Below are 20,510 nucleotides of genomic sequence, written 5' to 3'. Positions count from 1 at the left end.
TAAATGTTCAGTGAAATGCCCCAATTCCTCATGCAATAGACAGTACAATAGCAAGAAATCCTTTTGGTATACACAACGAACAACCTCATTGAGTCTGTATTATATGGTTCAAATTGACAACGGAAACGCCGAAGAACAAATTTCATAGAACCAAGAGAATCTGAAGGCCTCGTGCAATCCATCAAGATGACCAGTCCTCCATTGAGCTCCGAGCCTCCTAGCAGGGGATGTCCTGGGTCTAGTTCGCATTCCCGCTGCTGCCGGAGAAGCATCCGAACCTGTCGACAGCAAACGTAGAACCATCAAACAGTTCATAGATGCAGATTTGAGCTCCATTACTCCATATAGTCTGTACACCAATCAAAGCATCAAACTAGTTACCATCTGGCAAGGAAGCCCGGTTCTTGGCTCCGCTGAACTGCAGTACTCTCAGCAGGGTTGCTGTGCTCCGTGGCAGTGTCTCGTCTACCTTGCGTAGGCCCAGCGTAGTAACCTGTCCAATCCAGGTTCATGAACGTGAACAATTGACACGAAACATAATGGAAAAAGAACAAGAGATCACTAATCAGGGCAGGAAATCTTGCGTAATCAAGAACAGAGCTGCAAGAACGCACCAGGGACTTGTGCCTTCACAGCGTTCTGGTCGTCGACGGCCGGTGGCGGCACCGGCTCCTGCGGTTGTTGCTCCTCGTAGTGCAACGGACGGCCGACGAAGTAGGCTGTGGTCAGATGCCACGGCAAGAAACACAAGACCATTCGCAAAGTGTTATTGGGGGTAGATCCAGGAGGAAAAAAAATACTTCCGTAAACAATTTCTTTTGGAGCTTGTTTAGCATGAGACATGGGCAGGGGGAATCGATGCTCATCAAGTGTCGGTGGAGTCCTTACTTGGAGGATCGGCGGTGGCGGCGACGGCGGCCATGGCGGGTCTCCGGTGTTGTCTCCGGCGAGGACGAGGAGGGAGAGAGACAGGGTCGACGACCTGCTTGTGTAGGTCTCCGTGTGTGAGTATTCGACAAGAGAAATAAAAAATCACTTTTTGGAGTTTGGACAGCTTTTTCCAAGCTGGCAATAAGGGGCATTGACCAAGGAGGCTTGAGCACATTTACCCAGAATTTGTTTTAAAAACATTTAATTAATTTACTTTATTTGTGCCCATCATCACATGGTGACTTGAGCTGTTGAGCATGTGGTTTCCTGCCAGTGTTTGATTTTGCAAATATTTTGCTTGGTTATGTTGCTTTCCTTCTTTTTTTGTCATTTATTTTCATGAAAACAGTGTTTTCTCTCTCAGCCAGTTGGTATTGGTGATAGTTCAAATTTGTCTTCACAGGGCCATATGCAGAAGGTCCAATGATTGCTTATGGCACAGTACCACAAGCAAGTGTATTATCATTGAAATACTAACTTTGAAGCGAAATGGTAGATTACTAGGCTCCATGGCTGGTGGGGACTATTGACAACTAAACAATGTTAGGAGGGCCTAAGAAAGAAAGCTTACATGAAAGGCTTGCATTCGGCGCAACAATAATATGTCCAACAAAGGAGCTTACAAATTCGAAAAAGGATAGTTTCCGCGTTAATTCAGCGTAGGAGATGACGACGTGTTGAGTCAGACTAACTTCTTGCGCATGTAGGTCGAGATGAAGGTTCACTGAAAATACAAAGTATGTTTAGCTCTGTTTTTCTGATGGTGATTGATCAATGTTTTGTTTAGATGCAAAATTCAAAATTCCAAAATTATTTGTGACACATGCATGGAGTATTAAATCTAGATAAAATAAAAAACTAATTGCAAAGTTTGCTTATAAATTACGAATCTAATGAGTCTACTTAAACTATGATTAGACAATAAATTGCTACAGTAAACATGTTATAATAACAAATTAATTAGTTTTAATAAATTCATCTCGTATTACGAGTTTTACAATTAATTTTGTGATTATTCTATATTTAATATTTTAAATGTGTAAAAATTTTATTTCAAAAATTTTACATAGCAAAGTTCAAGTTTGTCTCTGCTCCAATGATACTCATCGGATTCGTTCCCCAGACGTGGGGCCGCCTCCTGTCAGTATGTGCCCTACCGGATAGGAGAGCAGACTGTTTGGACCTGGCCAAAGTGGAAAAGTCTTCTTGGACGACTTGAGGTCTCCTTCTACAGGAAGTCTCCTTGGTGCTTGCTTGCATTTGCATCTCTTAAGATCCAAGCAAGTTCAGATCTCCCCTGAATCAAAAAAAAAAAGGTTCAGATCTCCCCTCGCCAGCGCACTCCATTGCGATTGTTGCAGCTCCAGCCAAGCATAAGCAGCTCAAACACCACACCACACGGTCTCCTCTGCTGCTGCTCTTGGATGTTCTAGCTCACGAGAACTGGCTCCCCGGATGCTGTCAAGGTTAGATTCTCTCCTGGTGTTCTGTTACCAGAATACATTCACGAGCAAGTTCGGAGCCTGTCATTTCGCGAATTTAGATTCAAATCTGAGCTTCGACGAGCATATCTAATATCTTGCTAGTGGGTCACATGTGAAAATTTCAGCGGGCCTTACTCCCGGATGAAATGCCTGCTCTTATCCTTGCGTTATGTGTAGGGTAATTCCATGGGCAAATTGCGAAGTTTCGATTCAGTTGTATTTCTTCATCTAAACTGTCAACGTGGATTAGCTGGTACATCATTCAAGTGTTTCCATCGGAATTTCTGCAGGGTTCAGCTCAGGCCTGTTGGACTGCTTCCTTCAAGTGTCAGGGATTGTAGGAGAGTTGCAAGCTCCAATCACCAGCAGGTGCTGATTACCTTCTCTGAATCCTGACTCCCAAATTTTTGCATCTCCAGAACATTCTCTTTTCTTGGTGATACGATGACTAGCCATGCCTATCAGATTTAGTATTGAGATTTTCCTTTTGAGAAATGAAAATCCAAGTATTTCGCATAATTTCCCCTTTTGCAAGGTTGAAATAGAAGCCCCTCTGCTTGTAGACAGTTCTGGATTTATACAGGACTACAAAAAGGCAGACATAAAAAATAGTCATTAGCCAACATTCCTAAATTTCCACACAACGTCCAAACCGATAGCTTATGTATTAAGAAAGCAAGTATATCTACAAGCATAGTTCGGATGCATTATGGGGCATTTGGGCGCCAAAGATACCTGAAGTTCTGAACTCCAAACTAGTGTCCAGCAGGGATCAACTGATCAAGTCATTAGACAAATCTACCATGATTAGGAATATCACAAATCACAATAAACTGTTTGGAATCATTAGGAATCCTAGCCTCTTAAAAACAAAGCATGCAATTGCCATCCCACAAGTACCTACTCCTTTGGTTTGATGATGTATGATGAAGTTGGAAACTAGTACAACATCCAATTCATCTATGCTGGCATGACTAGAGGATTTATTAGTATTCAGCAAGCATACCATGATTCAGAACACCAGAGCCCCATAGCTTCTTGCTTTGTAAAAGATTTACACTGCCACCTTGCACAACACATATCCATATTCCAACTCCTGACCTTCCGGGGAACAAGAAAGAAATTCAGAATAATGGAAATGCTAAAGGCATTGCATTAAAATCACTACGTATCAATATCAGAATTATCTGTGCCTAGCGGATAAAAAAACTTCTGTGCACAAAACTATCCAACATCTTGCCAATTTACCCTCTTTTAAGGCCTGTGGTCAGGTACAAATTTATATGGAGTTTTTATGGTTCACAAGCCGGGCAAAAACAAAAAAGCTAAAAATTAGAAGCTATTCTGTTGACATGGTAACCAGTATCTGGCAAAACAACAAATTTACACACTACTATACCAAAACTGTAGAAATGCTCATGCATACAAGAAGCCACTTGAACTGGCAAGCTCAAGAACCAGTAGTATTTTTTTCTCCCTGCCCAGCTGTTTCTGTACCAACCGAAACAGCATAGACTAAGAAATCAAGCATTTGATGTTTTTATCAACAAACTTAGCTTATCTTGACTGAAACAGTAGCTATTCCTGCCACAGCATCAGGGTAAATCTAGGTAATAAAGATATCTGAAATTTTGGACTCATAAGTTATGTACGTCAATCATGTCACTAGGAAAATCTGCACTAGAGGTAATATAGTGCTTCGAAGCCTTAGGGAATACACCTTCTTAAGATAAAAGGATGACAAACAGCCAAAGAAAGGCTGCTCTGCGAGACCACCTCCAAAGTAGGCAGGAACCATTCAGCGCAATAAGAGACTCGGTCCATTTTTACTGTGCATTTTGGTAAGAAAGAGTCAATGTTATGCATATAATTTCAGTAATTAGCGGTCAAAACATACAGTGTATGACTTTTCTAAAGCAATAAAGCCTTAAATTAATGGTAGGAAGGAATAAGTCAGAAAGGACATCAACCTGCAACATATGTGTGCCACAGAATTAACAAGATCAGAAGCTGTATCTTAAGAAATACCTCTAGCATGACTTCTGAAAAACATAACAGGGAATAAGCTAGCAATCCTAACAAATGGGAAACCTAGAGATCAATGCATGATTGAACCAAAAAAAATATAAAGCGCCACCCAAATAAATGCGCCAATGTAAATCTCCACGATCAGAAAATTTATTATGAAATGTAACAGACTGATTTTGATCATGAAGATTCAGAACACCTGAACCTCATAATGTCATAATCTACAGAAGTGTTACATAAAGCATATCCTGTCCCACACTTACCTTCACCTAACAAAGATACAGCTAATGCTTCAACCAATGATCATGTGGTGACCAGGGGTTAACCCGGCCACCAGGGAGGATCGAGGGACAAGGTCGTTGCCTTGCCTGCTCTCACGCTAGACAGAAGATAGAAAGGAGGGAATAGATTGATATATTGCTTGATGTTCCAATTACACAGCCTTTATATTTATAGGTTGATGACTTTTGCCCCACGTTCAGGATCAACCAATCTGCTAACTATCTGATCATTTAAACAAACCATATCATAACTAATTGCCTTCCTCCAACTAATGCCTAACTAAACTCACAAGCCTAACAAACCGACGTTTCTAATCAACCACTTCGGCGCCATCAACCTGAACTGATCCAGGCTCCGTGCTATTCTTCCTGCATCGCACGTATTGGCATCCCCACATAACAAAGAGGCACAATATGTTGATGAATCAATTAAACAGAGCACAAGATAGTTTACAAGGGATAGTTCACTTCTCATGGACTGGTTTATTCATTCTGTGACTTACACATGAGACATGACATTTTGCATCCATACTTAAGCTCAATGAAATGCTTTAATGCTTTAGCTTTCCCTTTCAGTTACAGTTTTTTCAGTTCTTCCAGCCCCCCCCCCCCCCTCTTTCACTTCCATCAGTTAGCTGGTAGCTGTTTTGTTTTTGTTGGCCCAATTGAAATCTATTTCTCTCAACCCATTAAGCCCAAAGGGCAGTCTTACATATATAGATCCCAAGACAGCATATTTTATGAAATATGCTACTAGACTCTTAACACCTAAGCAGTCTCAGGAGGCTAGAAAAACCTCCGTGTGATCCCATCGATGGTCGAGATCACCCCGGGGGGGCTATACCTAGCCCTATCTAGTAGTATAGATAAATACAGGGACGCACTATTGTGAGACTTATCTAACAGTTTTTGCCCTGTAAGTATCCCTTTTCTCTGGTCGGACATTTTAAATAAAATTTCACAGTGGGGGCCTCCCTCGCTGTGTGTCCAGGTTCAAAAAAAAATGAAATGCTTTAATTAGTGGCATTATACTTCTCTACTAATGCATGAGGTTTTTGTACACCTAATTATAGATATTGAATTATGACAGAAGCTAGAAATCAGAGTTGAATCAAACTGAATATAGATGTTTGCAGTGCAGAATCCATGGTTTTATTTAGTCTGTGTAGAGTCTATGGACTATGGTCACATAATTAGTTTTGTGCCTTATTTGCGTTTTTGTTTCCAATTCTCGATTTACATGTCAAATCATAGAAAGGAATGTAATATGGAACCTACAGATTTTATCAACCCAAGAAAATTGACTTCATATCGTTCTTTATCGGCATTCTTGTCTTTCCATCTGGTTTTATTCTTCTTACTGATAATTATAACAAGGTATTCAGATTGCGCAACTGTGTGTTGGGTTTCTGCTAATTCTTTTAAATTTTTTACTATACTATATAATATGATCTATGTTTATGATGTTCAGCAGAGATGGCGGAGGCCTTACTCCATACTGTTTCAAAGATTGGTTCCATCTTAACGGAGGAAGCCACGAAAGCCGTCATTGCAAAGTTATCTGAGAAAGTTAAGAATCTGAAGGAATTACCAGAGAAAGTTGAGGAAATAGGGAATGAATTTAAGGCAATGAGTAATGTCATAAAACAGATTAGTACACCAAGTCTTACAAACGAGCTTGTTAAGGATTGGATTGGCGAGGTGCGGGAGCTGGCCCACCGTGTTGAGGATATAATGGACAAATATTCGTATTATGCTCTTAAGTTGGAGGAAGAAAATACATTGAAGAAGTTCTTCTCAAAAGCTTATTATGTCACAGTTTTCAGTGAAATCGCTGAGGAGATTATACAGATAGAGAGAAAGATAGAAAATGTTGTGAAGCGGCGTGATCGGTGGCTGCAGCTGCCACAGCTTATTTCTAACCCACTAGCTGATATTGAAAGAAAAAAGCCACAAGGCTGTTTCCAGGAAGTTCCACAAGATGATCTTGTGGGGATTGAAGACAACAGGAGACAGTTGATTGAATGGCTATACTCTGATAAGCAAGGTAGCACAGTGATCACAGTATCTGGTATGGGTGGATTGGGAAAAACCACTCTGGTCGCAAATGTGTATGAGCGTGAGAAGATAAACTTTACCGCCCATGCTTGGATTGTCGTGACCAAGACCTATGATGTAGTTGAATTACTGAGGAAAATGGTTAGGAAGATTGAATACCAAGAACAGTCAGAGCTAATGGATATGGATGCCCATGAGTTGAAAGCAAAAATAAAAGAAAAACTATCAGCTGGAAAATGTTTGGTTGTATTAGATGATGTCTGGAATCGAGAAGCATACACTCAGATAGCGGACGTATTCCAGAATCTTCAATCAAGTAGCATTATTATCACAACAAGACAGGAACATGTGTCTACTCTTGCTCAACCAAGACATCAACTCAAACTCAAGCCCTTGGAACGCAATGATGCATTTAACCTCTTCTGCAAAAAGGCTTTCTATAACCGCATGGAATGCAAGTGCCCTCAGGACCTTGAAAAGCTGGCTAAGAATATAGTGGATAGGTGTCAAGGCCTCCCACTTGCAATAGTAACCATAGGTGGCATGTTGTCTTCACTGCCAACAACAGATTATGTTTGGAATGAGACTTACAAACAACTTCGTGGTGAGCTGGCGAATAATGATCATGTTCGTGCAATTCTAAATCTGAGCTATCATGACACACCTGGAGATCTTAGGAATTGCTTCTTGTATTGTGGTCTGTTTCCAGAGGATCACCTATTGTCACGTGAAAGCCTTGTGTGGCTGTGGGCAGCAGAAGGTTTTGCAGTGCCAAAAGAACAAAGCACAGCAGAGGAGGTGGCTGAAGGATATCTCAGAGAATTGATTCAAAGAAATATGCTGGAAGTTGTGGAGAACGATGAGCTAGGCAGGGTTAAAACCTGCAAGATGCATGACCTCGTGCGTGACCTGGCAATTTCAATATTCAAAGATGAGAAGTTCGGTTCTGCAAATGACTTTTCAAGCATTTCTAACATGGACAAACATGTTCGTCGCCTGTCATCATGTGGATGGAAAGACAAAGCTGCAGTAAAAGTGAAATTCTCGCGCCTTCGAACCCTTGTGGCTCTTGGAATAACTGCTTCCTCTCCTCAGTTGTTATCCCCAATTTTTTCTGAATCGAACTATCTTACTGTTCTTGAGCTGCAAGATTCTGAAATAACTGAAGTGCCACCGTCCATAGGAAATTTGTTTAATCTGCGGTACATTGGTCTGCGGCGCACCACGGTCAAGTCACTCCCAGAGTCTGTTGGGAAGCTCTCAAACCTCCTCACCCTGGACATCAAGCAAACAAAAATAGTGAAGCTACCTCGAGGCATTGTTAGACTCAAGAAGCTGCGGCACCTTCTGGCTGACCGATATGAAGATGAGGAGCAGTCAGAGTTTCGCTATTTCATTGGAATGCAAGCACCAAAACAGCTATCCAATTTGGAAGAACTTCAGACTCTTGAGACCGTGGAAGCTAACAAGGACTTGGCTGAGCAGCTGATGCAACTTAAGCAACTACGGAGCGTGTGGATTGACAACATAAGAGCTGCGGACTGTGCAAATCTTTTTGCTACACTATCCACGATGCCGCTTCTTTCTAGCTTGCTTCTCTCTGCGAGGGATGAGAACGAGGAACTTTGCTTCCAAGCTCTCAAGCCAGAATCTGAAAAACTCTACAGATTGATAATCAGAGGGTGTTGGGCAGACAATACACTAGACTGCCCGATATTTCTTGACCATGGCAGAAATCTGAAGTTTCTAGCTATAAGCTGGTGTCGACTTGAGGAAGACCCGCTGCAGTTGCTTTCTCCATACGTGCCAAACCTAACCTATCTTAGCCTTAACAGGGTCAGCAGTGCAGGCACATTGGTTCTTGCTGAAGGGTCCTTCCCAAAGTTGAAGACACTTGTCTTGAAGCGCATGCCTGATGTTAACCAACTGAAGATCAGAGATGGTGCCCTCACACAGATTGAAGGTTTATATGTTGTGACACTTCCAAAACTCGACAAGGTCCCTGAAGGTATCGAATCCCTTCACTCTCTGAGGAAGCTGTGCCTCTTGAATTTGCACCAGGACTTCAGAGCTCAGTGGACTACGGACGGAATGCAGCAGAAAATGCAATATGTTGCAGAGCTCCACATCTAGAAGTGGCATTTGGGCTCCATTTGCAGTTGCATTCATGTATGCCATATCTGCTTGTACCTAGGACACAAGCCCACAAGCCACATGCCCGCATGCTCAGTCCTCCCGAATAAGTCATATTGGTTATTGGCAGTGTTAGTTTTTTTTTTTGAAAGCATTGGCAGTGTTAGTGAAACTGCAGTATCAGCAACTCAGCTATAATACGTCTAGATTTGTAATTGTCCAATGAACCCTTAAACTTGTCTTTCATACTGTAATCTCGATTCCCATGCAATACGGGAGGTAGGCTGTTTGCCGTGTGCCAGAAGGACACGGCAAAGGCTTTTGCCGTGTGTTGCACACGGCAAACAGGCGTCGGCAAAGAGGTCCTTTGCCGTGTGCCATTTATCGGGCACACGGCAAAGAGTTTGCCAAATGGTAAAAAGCACTCGGCAAAGAAGTTTTTAGAAAACTGATTTTAAAAATAGAAAACAAAAAAGATTTAATTCGGGGAGCCCCACCGGCCAGCCACACACCCGCTCTACCGAAGTTGCAAGTTGCAACATTTTTGTGCACCACATGACCGACAAGATTCAAACTCACGACCTCTCCCTTACGTGTAATCTTTTCTACCACATTACCACACAATCACTTGTGTTTATACTCCATTTTCTTTCCTCACATACTATACTAATCCGAGTGTATATTGTTTATTTGAGGCCCTAAATGAATTCAAATTAAAAAGTTGTCAACTACAAAGTTTCATAACTTTTCGAGTTCTATAACTTTCATTTTGGTAGTTTCTCCATCCTTGACCTGGCACACGACAAAGCGTGTTCGAAATATTTTTTTACCTTCAATTTTTGTACCATTCAATTTGTTCCACTATTTCATTTTTGCATAATTTTGTCACAATTTTTACCTTGCCAAATTGACTCAACAATTCATGTTTGATGATTCTATGCAAAAAAATCTTTTATTTCATGTGTTTCAAGCTCAGATTCAAATTATATTATTTAATTGCAAAAAAAATAAAATTATCAACAACTTCGAAAAATAACCAAAATTTTACATGAAATAATTTAAATTGTCTGTTGGCTATAGAAAATTTTTTGAAATCAAACCCAAATTTGATCGTAACTTTCACTCCAAATCTAACCGCATCCTTCTCAACTCTCTGATTCTTCTTCGCAGATGTTTCTATTTGTAGGCATCGTATGCGATAAAATTTCAAAATCCACTCAAATTTTTACCATAGCCTCCACATATGATATCACGAGATATTGCCAAATCTCATAAACTTTAGACTTTATTTGTTTTTTAAATTTTAAAATCATTCAGGCACACGTTCATGGTCGTGTTTCTTGCACAAGATGTTCGAAATTTCTTTTCATTTGCTGGGTAAGGCCTCGAACTAGGTTAAATAACATGAGTATCATTTTTTACTCATTTTATTCTATTATCTGAATCACTTGCGGTTCAAATTTGACTTGATTCAAAAAATTACTTGAAATGCAATTAATTAGTTAAATATAACAAATAAATATAAAAATGTACCAAATTTTAACATGGAGTACCACATGTAATATGTGAAGAGTAGAAAAAATTTTGAGGTGAGAAGATAAAAAAATTTTTATTACTTTGCGGTGTGCCAAAATAAAACACACGGCAAAGTCATGCTTTGCCGTGTGTCAAAAAAAAACACACGACAAAGTATTTCTTTGCCGTGTGCCGAAAAAAGCACGCGGCAAACCATGACTTTGCCGTGTGCTTTAGTTTTGCCATGTGTTTTCTTGAGCACACTCAGCAAAATTCATGTTTGTCGTGTGCCCGTGAATTTGCACACGGCAAAAGCCAAGTTTTCTGGTAGTGATGTAAGAACCTGAACCTTATGTACTATTGTACTCAATTGCACAATGTAATGAATGTGTTATCCTTGTCAGTTGATTAGGCTACAATAACTCAGAAGTACTGTAAGATTATGCCAAAAAAATTAACTCAAAACAAACGGTTTGCTGAAATACTGAGCAAAAGGCACCATAAATTGCGCATACTGCATGCACATCTATTTGTTTTGGGTCAAATAATTACATATGGTTTAGGCATATGGTCCGGTTGACACTGATTGGATGCGTTATGTAGAACAGAAATGTTCAGGTCTGCAGTCGAACTGGATCCCTAAAATTGACAACAGACCATTCACATATCCTCTTTTTTTAAATAAAGAACATATCCTATCGAACTGCATAACAAACAACCGGCCATGAGTTCAGTGAAATTACCAACCTGATTTGCGGAGTGGTGACAGTCTTGGAATGATAGCCGCGTCCTGACGGATAGAGAGAGCTCGTCATGGCCACCGCCGGCGCCGCGCTGAACGGGAACAGGAAGGAAGCCAGAGCCCACAGAAGAGGACAGGACAAGGAGGCTTTGCGCCGACAGCTAAGCACAGAGGCGGGCCTTCTATCGAGGCCCAGTTCAGTTCGGCGATTGCCCAACTGCAGCCGCCCCCCCCACCCCCCCACCACCGGCGGCCAGGCCTGCCGGACCGGATGCACAAGAAAAATGCATGCGTTCAGCTGGATTAGTGGAAGATTCTTTTCAGTTGCTCGCTCCACCAGCAGTCAATCCACTTTTTTGCTCGCTGCTTGATTGCTCGTGTGCACGCCTGGCACTAGGCGAGCGTAACTGCGGGGAAATGTGCTGAAATTTTCCGCATGCGGCGAACCAGGATGAGGAAGAGCCATTTTGCACCGAACGGGCCTGTCTCAAAAACTAACTAGTGCATAGCGCGCGCTATCACGCGCGGACATGTAAAGTGTAACACCCAGGTATCACGCAACCCTAAGACGCTACACTCAAACTACCAAATGCTGAAAATTAAAATTTCAGCAGCAAATATATATACAAGCACGATGCGAAAGCAACAAAAGATAGATATATAAGAAAAGCGTGATACTCCGACAGAACAACTCTATCTTTAACAACATTAGCAAGGGTTCTCTATAATCTTTCGGACTCAAGACAAACCGTCTTAGCATTATGGGATCTTGTAAAAGTGTAGGATGTGCAACTAACCCATTTTTCCATGCTCTCTTCGAAGGACAACCTGGGAAGGAAAAAAATAAGGGTGAGATTGAATAATCTCAGCAAGGAAACTGCTTTAACAAACTATTTAAACCACATTAGATTAATTAATCATTTAATATTGCAATAAGTATAGAATAACCCTCGCATATCCACTTCTTTCACGAAGAATTAGGTGATCATGTTATGAAAACATAGTATTAGTTTGTAATGAGTTACCTCTGACCGATAGTTTAGGATCCTAATAGAACAATAGAAAATCACCCACACAAGCCATAACATATAGGTTACCATAACAACCGGGAAAATAAAGTAGCATAAATGTAGATAAAACCCCATAATCAAATAAATAATATGTAAAAAAAGGCTTATGAATGGTAAGAAAGGGAAAATCAATAATATCTCCACGATCCCTTTAGCCAAACCGTAACTCACCTTACTAGAAAAACTATCACTTCTCATGTTGGTTTCAATACAACTACATCAAACCAATATCCAAGTATATCCATACAACCCACATATAGTGTATCCAAGGTCCGATAAGCCGTAGTGCAATGTGAAACATAATCATTCATAGTATATCGTAATATACTTCATCACATCCAACCCTCAAAACCAAACAGAAAAGCATATAAATGCACATGAACTCCTGCCGTCATACCCATCAAGATATGAAGCTGCATCTCTATGCCAAATCAATGATGTATGCACATGGATGTATATGAACTCCTGCCTTCATACCCAACAAGGTATGAAGCTGCATCATTGTGCCCAATAAACGATGTTGTACCGGTACGGTCGGAACCATAGGTTCACAACATAACTCCATATGCCAATGCAATGCAAGGCAACATGATGCAATGCCATAAGATAAATGCCATATTCAAATAATACCCAAAAACCATATACTCCATATCCAAATGCCATGTACTCCATAATGGAAAAGAGAATAGTCCATGAAAATTAATGTAGAGAGATACAAGCGGTGCTTCTGTAACATAAATAGCGCCAATGATGATTAAATAATGTAATCTCACATATGCCAAACATCAACCAAATAGTTAATCATATCAACATATCAGCAACTTGTCTTTCGTACTGTAATCTTGATTCCCATGTAAGAACATGAACCTTATGTACTATTGTACTCAATTGCACAATGTAATGAATGTGTTATCCTTTTCAGTTGATTAGGCTACAATAACTCAGAAGTACTATGACATTATGCCAAAAAAAATTAACTCAAACCAAACGGTTTGCTAAAATATACTTGGCAAAAGGCACCATAAATTGCGCATGCTGCATGCACATCTATTTGTTTTGGGTCAAATAATTACATATGGTTTAGGCATACAGTCCGGTTGACACTGATTGGATGCGTTATGTGGAACAGAAATGTGCAGGTCTGCAGTTGATCTGGATCCCTAAATCGATAGCAGACCATTCACATATCCTCTTTTTTTTAATAAAGAACATATTCGATCGAACTGCATAACAAACAAACGGCCACGAGTTCAGTGAAGTTACCAACCTGATTTGTGGAGTGGCGACAGTCTTGGAAGGATAACCGCGCCCTGACGGACAGAGGGAGCTCGTCACGGCCGCCGCCAGCGCCGCGCTGGACTGGAACAGGAAGGAAGCCAGAGCCCAGAGAGGAGTAGCATCTTGATAGATCTAATGCATGTGGAGTTCTTCTTTTCATTTGTATTGATGAGCTTGCTGCACCTGCTAGCATGCTGCTGTTTATATTTCTTTTCTTGTCTTCTTATTTTTTTTCTCTTTTCTTTTATTCCTAGTTGTTAGGTTCCATCCTATTTTTTCCTTTTTCTTTTCCTGGTCTTCTTTTCATTTGTATTCTTTTGAGTTATTTCCACCATGAAATATATTATTCTTGATTTATTTATTTTACTATTATTTTTCTTTTGTTAATTTTTCATTTATTGGTTTTACAATTATTCCCTATCCAATGCCTTTTCCATTATAGTCACTTGTTTATTATACTATTTTTGTACATTTTTCTTTATGTATCCCTTATTTTCATTTTTATAGATTTTATTCTTCCATTACTAACAATATTTAAATCTAGTTATTTATTTTTTAAAATATAATATCTTCTCTGTTCAAAATATGGATATACTAAGTGTACAAATCTTTGTCCGCGAATGATAATAGTTTCTTTATTTATATTCTATTTTCTTTTTAAGCATTTTAAATACTATATAATATTCATGTTCTCTATATTTTTTGTCATTCATGTGTCTTTATTTTTTTAAAAAATACTTTGTGCTTGAGTGCTAGAAAAAAATAATACTTGATGTTTCTATGTTCACTTCTTTTTTAAATATTTTAATTTATTTGGTTTTCCCCTCATTTCTTATATAATGATTATTTGACTTTATCTTTCTATTTCACATAAAATTATTTATCTATTTTCTATCTATCCTTTCATTTTTAGTTCGCATTCCACCCTTATTTTCTATACATAACTTCATTCATTTAAATTTTTACATAGATTGTAAGAGTTGTTTATCCACATAGTATATGTATTTGTTCTACGTGTACAAATAGATTGTAAGAGTTGTTCCATAATTTCATACAATTTATTCTGGGGTTCAAATATTTCATCCTGAGTTCATATCTTTGTGCAGAAATATTTATTCGATGAGTTCATATAATTTTTTCCAGGTGTATATATCTATGTTCTATGAGTTCCCATAATTTATTCTAGATACATATATAGTTGTCTGGTCTATTCATATAAATTGTTCTAGCTGTACAATTGGTTTTTTGTGAGTTTACATAATTTGTTCTAGGTGGACATATTTTACTAAAAAATATTTCAACTTAAACTTTTTATTTACACTTTGAAATTTACCAACGGCGTGCATAAAATTATTTTTAACCTTGAGTTTTAAATTGTATACACGGGACAAGCTTGTGAATCACATTTGCAAAAGCTTACTATTTGTAGTTCAAAAAATAAACTAACTACATGGTTACTAAATCTATAAATATGGTACGTACATTCGAAACTTTTGACAGCTACGTACATTCAAAACTTTCTAGGAAATTAGCTCTTGGGACAATGCGAAAATCAGGTTTTTATGTAGAACATATCACAAATTTTATCTTCACCTCACCACCAGGAAAGCACGATTTTAGCCTACAACACACAAAATCGAATAAACAAATTATTTGCAGCTAATAGGTTGGGTAAAAGGACCATTTTGCCCTTTGTCAGGGTCTACTTGTCATCTTCTTCCTCACCTCTATCCTTCCCTCTTCCCCTCCCATCTTCTCTCTCCACAACGGCCTAGGTGAGGATGGTCAGGGTGCCAACGGCACATCTCCTGTGGTAGTGGCCGCAGGTAGCTCGCATTGGTAGTCGCAACACATCTCCTGTGGCAGCAATGGCGGGGCTCATGCGAGAGGCGTCGATGCAGCTTGTGGCGGGGCATGGGCGAGCAGCGATGGTGGGGAGCTCGACCAGTCCAGCTCACAGTGGTCGGTGCTTATGTGGCGGGGAGTTTGCACGTATTCAAGAGATAAACGTCACCAATTCTTCTAAACAATGAAAATGATGTATTTGTGTGGGCTTTGAATGGTACCAGGATTTTCTCTGTTTTCACTTTTCACTCCATGTAAAGGGCTGTACTTAGTTCTGTACATATGACTACTAACTTCTTGATGAATAATTAGAAAAAAATCCAAATTGCCCAACTCAAATATGACAAAAGTTCGGATAACCTTAAACTATTTCTTGGTTCAATTCTCCAGAAACTATATTACAAATTAGCATAGGATAAAAATTGTAGCATATGAAATTCCAATAAATATACAACATTTGTTCCTCAGATGGAATCTTGCTATGTTTATTTGGTGAACATTCAATATTCCTTTGAGTCACACCATCCAATTAGTGTTCAAGACATGGATAAATGGACACAGAAGTAATCTTAGGAGATTTTTTTGTTGCAGAAATTACGATGTGTTAGGCAATATGTCCAAAACATGGTTCTATCAAAGAATACGGAGGCTAAGGCTTGACTTTTTTAGATTATTCATAGATTTTGTTATGCTGATAGATATACATTATATCTAAGTACATAGCAAATACTATAAATCTAAAATGACCAAAATGACCTATATTTTGGAAAGTAGGGAGTATGTGAAATACTCTTTATAAAAAAATAGAAAATAAAGCTACGGCACCAATTGTGACAATCAATTTATGCTCGGGGGGTGGCTGAAACAGAGAAAAAGATGATTGCTGATATTGATATTTATTTTCCACATCATGCATTCATGGTCATGGTGCTTCTAGTGTGGGATAGCCAGATGGTCGCCTGCTGCACCCATGTGCCATCGAACCTTGATACCATCTTTCGACCTGGACTATGGGACGGTTATGATGGACGCCTGCTGCACCTGTGATGTCATCCTCCAAAGAATCCACCTCGTTAGCAGTAGCAGCGTCGCAGTTAATAGTGAGAGCAACATGTCTGAGGCCCACAATCCCCATACTTGAATTAGCAGCATCGCAGTTAATAGTGAGAGCATTTGGAGCTTTGGCATGGCTCCCGACTCAAATTCTAACACTGCCTCAGACCAACAGCGGAATGTGAACTTGACCAAGCGTTGGAAACCTTGACTATTGATTGCATGCCTTGGGTGGAAGATGTCCGAATCTCCCTCTTTGTCATCCAAGAAAACAGTAAGAGAGAGTAGGATGGGTAAACTTGCTAGGATATTTATTCCTTCCTTGCTTACTTCACAATGAAGTCCAATGTAGAGGCGGGTCAGGTTGAGTAGCGAGCTGATTTGATGGGGCACGGCACTTGATTTATTCCAGTTAGAAAGGGAAAGCCTCTGAAGTGGTGGTGGAGTACCGACACATAGTGACATTAATGGAAACGTGGCTTCAGGCCACTCCCGCACAGATAATTGTCGAAGTCTCGTGAATAGCTTGGTGAGCGATGAGATACATGCTTTCTTGTGGCCTTCCACATCACGTACTACAGTGACGGTCCGCCAGAAAATTTCAAGTACCTTCAAATTGATCAGATCGCCGAGTCCTTGGATAAGCTTTACAGATTGAAAACCCAAATCGATCGTTGACAGCTCTTCCAGTGCCTGCAGATTTCCAATGCCATCGGGTAGTTGCCCCTTCCAATCAACACGAAGACGCACTAACCTCTGCAATTGGATAATACTAGCCAGTAGTTTTCTAATGCGAGTGTTACTAATATCTAGTGTCTCTAGATGTTGCAGCTTTTCTATATCTTCTGGGAGCTCATGGGGTCTACCGGTTATCCGGCAGTACTTCATTTGACTGATTCTTTTGACATGTCCAAGATAGAATTCTCTAAGCCCACCACCTCTTATATTCAGCACTCGCAAGACTTGGCTACTTAAAAACTCAGAGGCGTGCTTACCCAGCACCGAATTATTATCGCCAAAAATGCTAATTGATCGAATATGAGCTGCATTTTTTATTGTCTTCAACATCTCTTCAGCCTGGCCAGAAATGTCTTCCTGGATGGACAAACGACGAATCTTGTTGGAAGAATAATTGTCAGAAAACCCATTACGATTCCATATTGTAACAAAATTGTCCTCGACAGCCTTTGATACAATAAACTCAAGTATGACATCATGAACTCTGCAAGTTTTCACTGTTGTACCATCTGCTCCAACCTTGACTGGCTGAACCAAACTTCTATTGATCAGATCATTCAAGTAACTTGTCGCAAGCTCCTCCATACTTTCCCTGTCTTGTCCAGGAATCAGAGCTTCGGCTACCCATAACAATATCAACTGTCTGCAATCAATCAAATAATCCTCTGGAAACACACTCAGATATAACAAACAGCTCTTTAGATGGGGAGGAAGGTCAAAGTAACTAAGCAGCCAAATTCTTTTCATCTTATCAATGTGAGAATCTTTGTCAACTGCAGCAGAAATGGACTTCAATGTATTGACCCAGACTTCTACCGTTTGCCTTCTGTTTGCTAATAAACCAGCTATACTGATTATGGCTAGTGGTAAGCCACCACATTTCTTCAGAATATCACTGGATACTTTCATCAAATCTTGGGGACAATCTTCAGGGGAGCAAAAGAGTCTTTTAAAGAATAATCTCTGAGAGTCGTCATCTCCAAGTGGCTTTGCTTCGTACATTTGTTCAGCAATACCAGTACTACATGATTTGGCTACTGTTTTGCTGCGTGTTGTAGTAATTACTCTGCTTCCATTATCATTGCGAGGTAAGGCGGACTGTATAAGCTCCCATGCTGCTACACTCCAGACATCATCAATCAAGATGAGGTACCTGCATGCATTGGTTGCGGAACCCCATTAAATGGTGAAGATATCGGTGAAATGTAATGGAGATGGAATTGTAAGTTGCACATTTTTCTATCAGTACGTATTACACGTGCTAGGGATTTAGGATGGAACCTACTTCCGTTTTCTGAAAAAAAGGCTAGAACCTCCCATATGGTGTCACATTAGAACAGAGACCAATTCAAAACGTGTATGATCTTCAAAAAGGGTTTCCAAAATCATTATCTCAGTGAAGAAATAATTTCGCTGAATCTAAATTTATTCAATGGCAGAGAGTAAATTTTGTACTGAAATAAATATCACACGCACATAATATAACCATTAGTAGAAGAATATTATCTAGTGTACCTCTTATCAATTAAGTAGTCTCTCATATTGCGGATGAGCTGCTGTTCCTCCCACCATTGCGACTCCCCGTCAAACTTCTTGTTGCTTATTTGAGATAATACATCTCTAAGGAGCTTCTTAATATCTGGAGTTTGAGATACAGATGCGAAAGCCTGGCAATCAAATGGTTCAGTAATTTTGCGGTACACCTCCATGGCTAGAGTGGTCTTCCCCTGCCCAGCGGTTCCATAGATGGACACCACCTTGTGCTGCATCTCTTCACATTTCAACAACTCAATGATCTCCTTGCGAGGACCATCGATCCCCACGAGATCTATCGCCTCCTGAAACAGAGCATATGCTCGAGGATCTAAGGGCACGGGCGGAGGTGTTGCGCCGAGGCACTTGTGGATGTCGTAGCGTTTGGCCCGCTCGCTCTGCTCGACGACGAGGCTCTTGAGTTTCTGAATCCCCTTTGCTAATCCCCAGTCCTGCAACAAGATCTTCACCTTCCGCACGGCCTTGCGCACGAAGTTTGCCTTGGAACCTCCATGGCTGTGATTGAGCCTGAAACGGTCGATGCAATCCTCGATGTCGAGGGATAGCTCACGCACCTTGCTCCGCCAGTCTTTGGCCCGCCGATCGATCTGGTCGTCGTCCTTCTCCGCGAGCTCTTGCAGCACGGCGTCCATGGTGCTCAGCTCCTCTCTCAGGAAGCGGATCCCTTCTTCAGCGTCTCGGGCGAGCTGGTACTTCTCGCCGAGCATGGCGGTCAGCTTGCTGATGACGGAGCCCATCACGCTCGTGGCGGCGCTCGCCATCACTTCAGCCATCTCGACTCTCAAGCAGTCTCTCTAAGCCAAATGCTAGCTCGATTGTAGTGGCGTGAGAGGAAGGGCACTTCAGTTCTCTGGTTAATTAGTCGCCGATAGTGCGTGTGGGGACCTACAGATATCAATTTGTTTATACCTGCTACTGCGCACGCCAGTGTGCACTTTGGACATACCTGCTCCAACTTCATTAAGTAAATGGCCTGCTTTAGATGGTGGTTCAGCAAGTAGCCATACAAAACTTTAAGACTTGAAAGCCTGTTCACATCAACGCGGACATAATTGTTTTTGAAAACCTGTGTTTTGATCGAGGTGATGACTTGACTTGTGCGTATGTGCCGTCCATATAGATTATTATGTATCGAGCATCATAACTGGCCTTTGTCAGTCTCAAGACAGGCTAACGCGTCATTTGATTCGAGTGAGCACTAACCATTAGCTTACAGAAAATTCAAGGAACTTGGGAGGCAACAACAATACCAAGCAGAAAAATGAAGCACCTGTTGGGTTTTGCTGAAGGGTCCTTCCCAAAGTTGAAGACACTTGTCTTGAAGCGCATGTCTGATGTTAACCAACTGAAGATCAGAGATGGCGCCCTCACACAGATTGAAGGTTTATATGTTGTGACACTTCCAAAACTCGACAAGGTCCCTGAAGGTATCGAATCCCTTCACTCTCTGAGGAAGCTGTGCCTCTTGAATTTGCACCAGGACTTCAGAGCTCAGTGGACCACGGACGGAATGCAGCAGAAAATGCAATATGTTGCAGAGCTCCACATCTAGAAGTGGCATTTGGGCTCCATTTGCAGTTGCATTCATGTATGCCATATCTGCTTGTACCTAGGCCACAAGCCCACAAGCCATATGCCCGCATGCTCAGTCCTCCCGAATAAGTCATATTGGTTATTGGCAGTGTTAGTTTTTTTCTTTTTTAAAAAGCATTGGCAGTGTTAGTGAAACTGCAGTATCAGCAACTCAGCTATAATACGTCTAGATTTGTAATTGTCCAATGAACCCTTAAACTTGTCTTTC

General features: G+C 40.6%; 2 protein-coding genes and 1 long non-coding RNA gene across 5 annotated transcripts; 1 reads left to right on the top strand and 2 right to left on the bottom strand.

Annotated features, from left to right (window-relative positions):
• Window positions 1-1,050, bottom strand: LOC120644042. The gene is made up of 4 exons (XR_005663355.1): window positions 889-1,050; window positions 615-719; window positions 382-493; window positions 1-278 (listed from the first exon to the last, which is right to left on the bottom strand). It is a non-coding gene; the product is annotated as an uncharacterized LOC120644042 (long non-coding RNA).
• A 1,068-nt stretch (window positions 1,051-2,118) lies between these two features.
• On the top strand, window positions 2,119-20,510 carry LOC120644041 (disease resistance protein RPM1-like). Of its 3 annotated transcripts, none has more exons than XM_039920580.1 (4): window positions 2,119-2,396; window positions 2,705-2,783; window positions 6,195-8,652; window positions 20,000-20,510. In XM_039920580.1, the coding sequence occupies exons 3-4, from the start codon at window positions 6,200-6,202 to the stop codon at window positions 20,259-20,261; spliced, it is 2,715 nt and encodes a 904-aa protein (XP_039776514.1). In that variant the 5' UTR covers window positions 2,119-2,396; window positions 2,705-2,783; window positions 6,195-6,199; the 3' UTR covers window positions 20,262-20,510. The 3 variants fall into 3 exon arrangements, with proteins under 3 accessions (XP_039776514.1, XP_039776513.1, XP_039776512.1); XM_039920579.1 differs by having other exon boundaries at window positions 6,195-8,723; window positions 20,071-20,510; XM_039920578.1 differs by lacking the exon at window positions 20,000-20,510 and having other exon boundaries at window positions 2,121-2,396; window positions 6,198-9,168.
• On the bottom strand, window positions 16,015-19,505 carry LOC120644040 (disease resistance protein RGA5-like). Its single transcript, XM_039920577.1, has 2 exons — window positions 18,671-19,505; window positions 16,015-18,308 (listed from the first exon to the last, which is right to left on the bottom strand). The coding sequence occupies exons 1-2, from the start codon at window positions 19,480-19,482 to the stop codon at window positions 16,373-16,375; spliced, it is 2,748 nt and encodes a 915-aa protein (XP_039776511.1). The 5' UTR covers window positions 19,483-19,505; the 3' UTR covers window positions 16,015-16,372.

This window comes from Panicum virgatum, chromosome 8K (assembly GCF_016808335.1).
Source record: "Panicum virgatum strain AP13 chromosome 8K, P.virgatum_v5, whole genome shotgun sequence".
NCBI lineage: Eukaryota > Viridiplantae > Streptophyta > Magnoliopsida > Poales > Poaceae > Panicum > Panicum virgatum.
The sequence above is the reverse complement of the archived record's forward strand: the minus strand, read 5'-3'. Positions and strand labels throughout refer to the sequence as shown.

Excerpts from the sequence above, each read along its gene's own strand:
- LOC120644041 (XM_039920580.1), top strand. The coding sequence starts at position 6,200 with ATGGCGGAGGCCTTACTCCATACTGTTTCAAAGATTGGTTCCATCTTA. Across the intron at positions 8,653-19,999 it reads ACATTGGTTCTTGCTGAAGG|GTCCTTCCCAAAGTTGAAGA; the intron begins GTCCTTCCCAAA and ends TTTTGCTGAAGG.
- LOC120644040 (XM_039920577.1), bottom strand. The coding sequence starts at position 19,482 with ATGGCTGAAGTGATGGCGAGCGCCGCCACGAGCGTGATGGGCTCCGTC. Across the intron at positions 18,309-18,670 it reads GACTACTTAATTGATAAGAG|GTACCTCATCTTGATTGATG; the intron begins GTACACTAGATA and ends CAATGCATGCAG.